The following is a 9,786-nucleotide window of genomic DNA, read 5'->3' on the forward strand; positions in this document are numbered from 1 at the left end:
GTCTCCATATTTTGAGTGCAAAAACTACTGCTCCAAGTTCCAAATCGTGCGTCGTATAGTTCTTTTCATGTACTGTAGCAAATAGTTTTTACTGTAGCAAATAGTGTTTACTGTAGCAAATAGTGTTTTACTGTAGCAAATAGTGTTTTACTGTAGCAAAGTCATTTTTACTTGTACATATATATATACATACATATAATTGTTCATGAATCATCGAGAGTAGTCAAAGGTAATTGTATATATGAAACAGTTCTAAAATTTTGAGACTCAATCTAACAGACTTTGTTTAACGTGTCAAAATAAAAAAAAATCGTATAAAGAATTGGTTTAAATAAGTCAAAATTTTCCGGGTCATCACATAAGTTAGAAGGATTAACTTAGTATTCAAACAAGCTTGGTGTTCACCAAAACAAGTTCTAGTTTTTACAAGTTTTATAAGCATAATAAGATAGCAACTATATAAGGAATTGAATAAGGATTTTGAGAAGTATTTTACCTTGATTTTGAAGAGAAAAGTTGTTGAGATTGAAGTATGATATGAGAGCATTCAAGTGTGTGTTTTTAGTTTAAGAAAATGTGGAGTAAAAATGAGTTAAAATGGTCCTTATTTTAAGCTTATAAATTTGGTTTTTAATGAAAATATCTAGTATAAGTTAAAATGTATTAAGTCATGGATGACATATTAAATTGATTAGGTCGTGGATGGCATATTACACAAATAATTGCAGATTTCTATTGATATATACCAATAGTAAATACTTCTAGAAGCTGTGTATAATACATGTAAAAATACCGTATGAATGAGAGTAAAATTCTTGAGGAAATTGAACGGAAATACGAGTATAGCTATCCTTTATATGTATTGGTATATTATAAAGTGTATTCAATACTTGTAAGGATGTATTTACACTCGTAATACATTATATGTAAATACATTTTAACATAAGTTAATTACGTCGTTTAAATAGTAACATATATATTGTTCAAAAACTCTTTAAATTAGTAGTATGAAAATATATATATATATATATATATATATAATACTTTGTTAATATACTTAATGAGATATTTAATTATCATATTTTCAAGTTAAATATATATAAATCCATATGTATACACAATAATTAAACAATTAAATCAAGTTATGACGTTCGTGAATCGTCGGAATAAAAGGGTGACCAAAAGCTTGTGTAAAACTCTTTCCGGAGATTCAAGACTTATTAAAATTCATTGCTTATCAAGTCGGAATTATATAAAGATTAAGTTTAAATTTGGTCAGAAATTTTCGGGTCGTCACATACAACCTGCAAGGGGGGTGGTGTGGTGGGGTTAGCATGAAGCTAAGTGATTAAGATAATCTAATAGCTAAAGCATTTAGTTACGATCACTAGATCGACAACAACATCTCAATCAGATAGTCAACTCAATTATACAGCCTATCAAAGCATACAAATATAAAAGCAATTGATCACAAAAGAATACAGTCTCCAAAGCATAAATCAACAAAGCATGTGGTTGTAAAAGCATACAACAATGCATATCACAAGGTTAATCCAAAGCAACCCTAAGTAATCAAAAGCAACGGTCAATTCAAAGCAACCGTAAATAGTCCAAAGCAACGGTCAATCCAAAGCAACCGTGGGTGATCGAAAGCAACCCTGGGTAAGTGAAAGCAACCCTGAGAGACTCGGCGGCCTGGACGGGCCTACGACCCTAGTTGATCGGACTAGAGTCTACCGAAAGCTCATAACCCTGTATCACTAGTATAAGTCTTCCACAAACTACGAACACGTCATTCATACTTATACTACTCATATAACATCAATGAGCTCAACCTGAACAAAAGCAAGGTTGATCCCTCCCAACCTGATCAAAAGCAAGGTTGGTCCAACAAGCGCACATTGCCACAATCAACATCACACAACAACAACGGGTTCGAATCAAACCACCAAGATCAACGGTCTAAATCAAGCCACTCTACACCTTAACTACTAGATTATCCCATTCACCGATACCAGTAGAACTCAATTGTCTTATCTCACCGGGCTTTCACCTCTGCTCCGCAACCTGAGATTTATACAAATCTAAGTCACTAATCGTATCTCAATCAATAACATAATCAATTCATCTTATAAACTAACTCATAACATCGTATATTCATAATATGATAAGTCTACACCATGACCTCAATCAATATCGTCATACAAGTGCGTGCAAAACATGACATAGACACTAAAACCTCTTTTTCCGATCCAAATACAGTTTGATATAGCTTCTTAAAAGTTTACCAAGAAAAGTATTCTTCATTACGATTCCAACGATATTTGATTCATCATAAACGGAGTTACGGTTTGAAAGTTACGACCAAAATAAATTCCACAAAATGCTGAAATGTCATTAAGTATGGGCTGACAAGGTTGAGCCCTCAACCGTACGGTTGAGCCCTCAACCATATGCTTGAGCCCTCAACCGTACAGTTGATCCTACAACCGCGTGGTTGAGACCTCAACCGTGTGGTCAACCGTACGGTTGAGCTGTCACTCGTGTGGGAGCTGAAGAACAGCACCAGCACGCTGTTTTAGGATTTTTAACCCCAAATCTTGATTTTTGGTCGTTATGATCATGAAACCACCTCAAAAGCATCATATAAACAATATAAAAGATATTTTTAACATCCATCAAGCATTTCTAACACATTTAGATCAAGATTCAAGCATGAACTCAACCAAAACCCATTTTGCATAAAAACTCAATTTCAACAAGAATCAGAGCATGTAATCGAATACAAACCTGGAGATATACTATAGATGATGCAAGAAATCCGATTATAAGCTTTTATTAATCTAATTGAACACAAAGATCCAGCTAGGGTTCAAGCTCTTGAATGTGTTAAGTGCGTGTGTAGAAGTTTCCAATTTAGGGAAATGATAAAATATTAGACATCAAGCATATAAATGGGTATTAAAACCCATACCCCATATCACACGGGTATTTATCAGTTATCCGATATCTTTCATACATCGTTAGGCGGTCCTACCGAGATTCAAATTAAACAAACAAACATGTTTTGTGACCGTTGTCTCGAACTGGTCTCAACCAAGTAGTTAAACGACTATAAACATTCAATTAATAAAATAACAATATAAATGCACACAAGGGCAAAATGGTCATTTCAACTAGGCCCAGCTACGGATGTTACAAATCTACCCTCCTTAAAGAGATCTGTCCTCAGAATCTAGTCAAAGTCATAGGTCACGGCAACAAAATTCCATCAGTCAATCAGTCAATCAACACAGAACAACATCAAATGAAGCAGTCTCTTATCCTAATTCTCTTTCTATCTTACTGAACCTTCCGTATGATCTACCAAAATGTACGTACATTGGCCAGACGTAATACATCATCATAGATCATACCTCCATTTCACGTCAGAAAGTCCGAGAAATCAAAGTCCAAATCATATCTATTACTACAGCCAACACTACATCTAAGCATCTAGCATATTCAGACTACAATATCTACATCAAAAATACAAACACGAAACAGCATATAAGTACAATCCCATGGTACTCTATGAAAGTGAACGAAAATATTAGTAATGTATAAATCATCACACAACGTTTATAGGTTAAAAGTGAGTAAGATAATAAAAGAGTAATTATATATTCACCATTATTTTTACTACATTCATTATAAATTATGTATTTATATGTTGCATTGTACAATTTGTCAATATAGATGTAGTGAAAAGTATGATGAATATATCAATTTCAATATGAATATCAATCAATGCTCATTATAAAAAAAAGCATGATAACAATAACAACTAAACAAGAACCACAAGTAATGTGACTAGGTCCAAAACAAAGGTCTTGTAGAAAGGTGAGTTGCATACTTCGTGGCAAAGTCACAAAAAAAGGGCATCAGCGCTATAGCATGACCGACTGAAAAAAGAGTATCCACTGCTTCACACGTCTAGCTCATCCAAGATATTTTCAACCATCAAATCAATCTCAACCGTTAATTTAATTTCCTACTTCATCTCCCGTTACTATTTTAAATTTAACATTAAATTAAATTAAACTAATAAGAAAAATAAAAATAAAAATAAATTATAAATTAATTAATTAATGTCACCATGCTATATACCCTAGGGGTTCAACAAACCAGAAACTTGATTCGTATCGATTTCTCTCTCCAAATTGCATCGTTGCTTGCACATTGTGATATTTTTAATTACAATTTTATAAATTATAAATTATAAATAATCATCATCAACAGCAGTTAAGCAGGATTCATATTCATGTGTGAAGATTCTACACCTATGGTATCTACATCCATTATCGGCGTTGAAGGTCTGTTTCTTAAATTTCCGGTTTGCATTGTCGATTTTTTCGTTTATTTTATTTATTTTGTGATCATTGTTCGTTTATTCTGTTTACATATACGTACTGCTGATTCAGTTTGTTGATTTCATATTGTTGATTGTTTAAATTGCTTATATATACATATACTCTGTATTAATTTTATTATTTGTATATATAAATATAAATATATTTTATGTAATTGATTTTATGATCATCATTATATATACAAAAAAGCGGATAAACATATCTGCATTTTTGGTTTTCTTATGAAAATTTTGTGTTTATAGAATCAATCTCATATCTGATATGGTTTTCTTACAAAAAAAGTTTTTTTTTTTAATTGATTATTGATTATGATTATTGATTATGATATTCCTGCTTTATATATTGAGTTTTATGTTTCTATAATAAGGAAAAGACTCTGACTTAAGTCTCTTAAGTATAGTTTAAAGGAGTATTATTATTTTACACAAGCAAATTATCATTTTAATACTAAATTTATGCGCTCTCTCAAGGTATGTTATTATTTATTTATTTATATCTTTCAAAATAAATGTCTTTATTACTCAACAATAGTATAATTTCAAGTTTACCCTTTTTGTAAATGGAATGTAAATGTTAACAAATCTTTATTTAATTCATGAATATAGAAATTGTTGGTTTGTAACGTACTTAATTACATATATCAACGATAATTTAGACAATTTACCAATTTATATCAAAAGTGAAAAAAATTTGTTGAGGTATATTTTTTTTGGATGTAGGGAGTATAATTAAGTAAACTTTGGAAGTATATATAGTATTTATTTTATGGAAAATGATATTAATAACTCTACTATGGTTAAATATTAATTGTAAAATTAATATTTTTGATATAGAACTTCAAATTTTCATTAATAAATCGTCCATCTGAATATGAATATTAAGTATGAAAAGTACGTTATAATATGAAAAATTAACATTCTACAATAAATGTTTAACTATTTTGCCCTTGAGGGCTATGGTTACCATTGTCCTTATTTTACTGTATCAACTCATAATTGTATAAAATTGTATTATCAAGTGGACAGCTCATGGCATTATCAGGTATATTTATACTCCGTACTTATTTCATCCTTAATGTGTTCTATTTAGTTTGTTGCAGTATAGTGGTGTACCTGATGCATTATTAGTTGTATTGTGTATATATTCTACAGTATATATGTACGTGATGCGTTATTAAAGCTATTTGTGTATATATTGTACAATATATAATTTATAGAAGGCGAATTGAAATGGGGTTTCTGGGATTGGATAACTTAAATGCTTAGGCCTAAAAAGTGTGATTAAAATAAGTACCAAATTTGCGGATTAAAAGTGTTCTTTTTTTTTTTTTTTTTTTTTTCTCTCAAGTAAAGTAAAGGCGCAACTATTTTGAAATCGTTAAAAACATTTAAAATTTTGGCTTGTAAGCTTAAGATTGGGTTCAAATAAAAGCATGAAATGCAGGAAGTTGTTTAAAAGATGAAAAATGTTGCCTAACATCAGTAAAATTCACAAGTGCTTCAAGTATTTTTTACCTTTTGCTTTTGCGCCAAGATGAAATGTCAATTATTTACCAAGAAAAAGTGTTTTTTTTTTTTTTTAAATTAATGGGGGCGGAATTTAATATTGAGTCAACTTAACTGAAGTTGATGTGTAGCAAACGTATTTTGTTGGTTCTTTGATCACTAAAAAACATATTCATTAGGTGCCTTCTTTTTCATATATAATAATAATGTATGTCCTTCTTTGGTGCAAATATGATAATTCTGTTATGCCTTTACATAAGTCAACTGGGCTCCTTAATACTCCGTTTATTGCTAAACTTATTGTGCCTACTTATTTTGTTGTATGGTTTATATCATGTGCTCTAATAATTAATCCTTGCAGTTCACCTTTATTCTTTTATTACTTGTATTTTGCCTGAACTTACTTATAACAGCTTAATGCACGGGATCTTAAGGACTTGTTTGGCTCACAGAATCCAATGGAATTCCGGCAAAATTGGAACTGAATTTAGATACACGACAAATTCAATTCCAATTCTGCAGGAATTCTATCAGATTACGTGAGCCAAACGGGGCCTGACATGATGATAGGGTCAAAACAATTAAATCGATACTGTAAATCACTCCTTTGTTATAAAAGAGTCACCAATATTTAACTTTAGATACATTGAAAAGATATACCTGTTATTTGACATAAAACTTCTTGTATGCAGTTTTGAATCCAACGGCCGATGGAAAAAAGTATATAACATCCGAGGACTTAAAGAAGCACAACAAAGCTAGTGACCTGTGGATCTCGATTCAGGGCAAAGTTTACAACGTTACGGATTGGGCTAAAATACACCCCGGTGGCGATATCCCGCTCATGAATCTTGCGGGTCAGGACGTAACCGATGCATTTATCGCTTTTCATCCTGGTACTGCTTGGAAACATCTCGATAAACTGTTCACCGGGTACCACTTAAAAGACTATCGCGTTTCTGATGTGTCAAAAGACTACCGAAAACTTGCTTCTGAGTTTGCTAAAGCCGGGATGTTTGAAAAAAAAGGGCATGGTGTGATATACTCGCTTTGTTTCGTATCTTTGCTTTTGTTCGCCGTTGTATATGGAGTAATGTATTCTACTAGGTTCTCGGTTCATATGTTGTCAGGAGCGTTATTAGGGTTAGCGTGGATGCAAATTGCATATTTAGGTCATGATGCAGGGCATTATCAAATGATGTCGACTCGTGGGTGGAACAAATTTGCGGGGATCTTTATCGGGAATTGTATAACTGGAATAAGCATCGCGTGGTGGAAATGGACACATAACGCGCATCATATCGCTTGTAACAGTCTCGATTATGATCCCGACCTTCAACACTTACCTATGCTAGCGGTTTCTAATAAACTGTTCAACTCATTGACCTCCGTTTTCTATGGCAGGCGGTTGACTTTTGACCGAGCTGCTCGGTTCTTCGTGAGCTATCAACATTACTCATATTACCCCATCATGTGCGTTGCGCGAGTCAATCTTTACCTACAAACGTTACTATTACTCATCTCGAAAAGAAGAATCCCGGACCGAGGGTTTAACATTCTCGGGACCATCGTGTTCTGGACTTGGTTTCCGCTTCTCGTGTCATGCCTACCGAATTGGCCCGAACGGGTCGCGTTTGTGTTGGTTAGCTTTTGTGTCACCGGGATTCAACATGTTCAGTTTACGTTAAACCATTTCGCAGCTAATGTATACGTGGGCCCGCCAACCGGGAATGATTGGTTCGAGAAGCAAACTAATGGGACCATTGACATTGCGTGTTCTTCGTATATGGATTGGTTTTTCGGGGGCCTGCAGTTCCAACTCGAGCACCATTTGTTCCCCAGGTTACCTAGGTGTCATTTGAGGTCGATTTCACCTATCGTTAAGGACCTTTGCAAGAAACACAATTTGCCATATACGAGCCTGTCGTTTTATGATGCCAATGTAACGACACTTAAAACGCTTAGAACCGCAGCTCTACAGGCTCGTGATCTATCAAACCCAGCTCCTCAGAACTTGCTATGGGAAGCTTTTAACACTCATGGTTAGAGTCTGTATACATTCATACATGTAATCTATCACTAAATATGGATCATGTTTCTATAATGATCTTAATTTTGATTATGACTATAATCTGATTATGTAATTTTATCTTGACGGTTCTTCTACATCTTTAGTTTTTGAGTTGGACCATGGATCCCACTATGACCGATAGTCTATAAGCTTGATGTGAGATTGGTTTGGGTTGGGTCGGGTTGGGTTGGGTCGGGTCGGGTTAGAGATGATTTGCCATATGATCATAAGATTTAGGATAGCCCATGCTGGGTCTATACATCTACTGTCTTGTGCTCCCAGTATATTTCTTAGGCATCTGGAATCATAGAAAGCTTATACAATACAAGTAAACTACAATCTTTGAAATACTAAAATAGCATCTAATGTGTATGCAACAAGCATCTGTCTTTGATTAAAAAAAAAAAAAAAAGGAACATGTACTTTTTAGATAACACCTATGCAAACAGGTGTATCTCACTAGCCGAATTATTTATCACAACCAATGAATTTGGCACTCTTTTGGCCGCTCATACCACCACCCCTCCTTTACAATATGCCGTTTATTCTGTTAGCAATTTGGTCCATTTTTCATACAAATGCTTTAAAAAGCATGATTTTCAATTAGAAAGTATGCTATTTTTATATTTAAGCAGAAATAAAATAACTAAATCAACTAAAAGGTCATTGGTCTGGCAGTATCGAGGTACCCTTGAACTTTGAAGTCATGAGTTTAAGTTATCGGGTAGACATTACATATTGTGTAAAAAATTAATTTGAGTGTGTGCGTTTACCTTTCAGAAAAGAAAACTAAATATATAAATTTATTACAAATGCTTTGAAGTCATGAATGAACCCGCTTTTACCGGAATAACTAAATATATAAATTTATTACTCGAATTAATATCATTTATATAGTGATATTTTATTAATTATATTTTTCTCTAAAAATATAAATTTTTTAAAATATGTTGTTTTGTCTAAATCATTAAATGTATTTATCATACTTTGGTGATTTAAATGTGATTTCATGTAATTAAAAAGTAAGCAACTTACAGGTAATCGATATCTTTACACGTTTAATAGACTATTTGTTGATTATTTGTTATATAGATTAGTAAAAATATGACTTTCGGTCACATAAACTATTAAGAAATAGTATTACTTTTGATCGTATACAGCGAATCACCGCTTATAATTGTTAAGTATATAAATAAATAAATTTAGATAGATATGGATGATTAACTGTAAGTAACTAGAGGGAGGGTGAATAGTTACTTAGTCGATTTTTAAAAATTTCTTTGCTTTTTCTTGAACTTGATATAGTGTGACTTGAAATGTTTGTTCTCAAACAATACTTATAAAATGTATGTATATGTAAATGTAATCAAAGAGATAAAGGAAAAGAGAACAAACAAAACGGTATATAGTGGTTCGGGAAGATGTTAACTAATATTCCTTAATCCACTCCCCAATTCTACGAATTGAGATTTTTCTTCACTATGATACTCCAAACTCGGTGGAGTGTCCGGACACAACACTAGTACTTCGATAAGCCGCAACTTGTGAACCCTTACGTCCTTTTGAAGACTCCACAAACACCTATAGCTCTTACCACAAGATCCTAATGTACTATCCTAGTGAAAACACAACTACCTTCTAGATCCCTTTAAGAAGATAGTTTACAAGTAAACTTACAACTTAAGCTTACAAGTACTCTTGCTAGAATCACTCTAAAAGATTACAATGAATTATGAGAATGATATCAGTAAGTATAAGAAAATATGAGTGCAAGAGGTGAGTCTTCAAATGCTCCAAG

The 9,786-nt window shown here is 32.8% G+C and overlaps 1 protein-coding gene across 1 annotated transcript; it reads left to right on the plus strand.

Annotated features, from left to right (window-relative positions):
- Positions 1-4,162: 4,162 nt before the first annotated feature.
- Positions 4,163-8,083, plus strand: LOC139873095 (delta(8)-fatty-acid desaturase-like). The gene is made up of 2 exons (XM_071861034.1): positions 4,163-4,355; positions 6,610-8,083. Exons 1-2 carry the CDS (start codon positions 4,304-4,306, stop codon positions 7,962-7,964), a joined length of 1,407 nt encoding a protein of 468 aa, XP_071717135.1. The 5' UTR covers positions 4,163-4,303; the 3' UTR covers positions 7,965-8,083.
- Positions 8,084-9,786: the final 1,703 nt, after the last annotated feature.

Source organism: Rutidosis leptorrhynchoides, chromosome 1 (assembly GCF_046630445.1).
Source record: "Rutidosis leptorrhynchoides isolate AG116_Rl617_1_P2 chromosome 1, CSIRO_AGI_Rlap_v1, whole genome shotgun sequence".
Lineage (NCBI taxonomy): Eukaryota > Viridiplantae > Streptophyta > Magnoliopsida > Asterales > Asteraceae > Rutidosis > Rutidosis leptorrhynchoides.

Excerpts from the sequence above, each read along its gene's own strand:
- LOC139873095 (XM_071861034.1), top strand. The coding sequence starts at position 4,304 with ATGTGTGAAGATTCTACACCTATGGTATCTACATCCATTATCGGCGTT. Across the intron at positions 4,356-6,609 it reads ATCCATTATCGGCGTTGAAG|TTTTGAATCCAACGGCCGAT; the intron begins GTCTGTTTCTTA and ends TCTTGTATGCAG.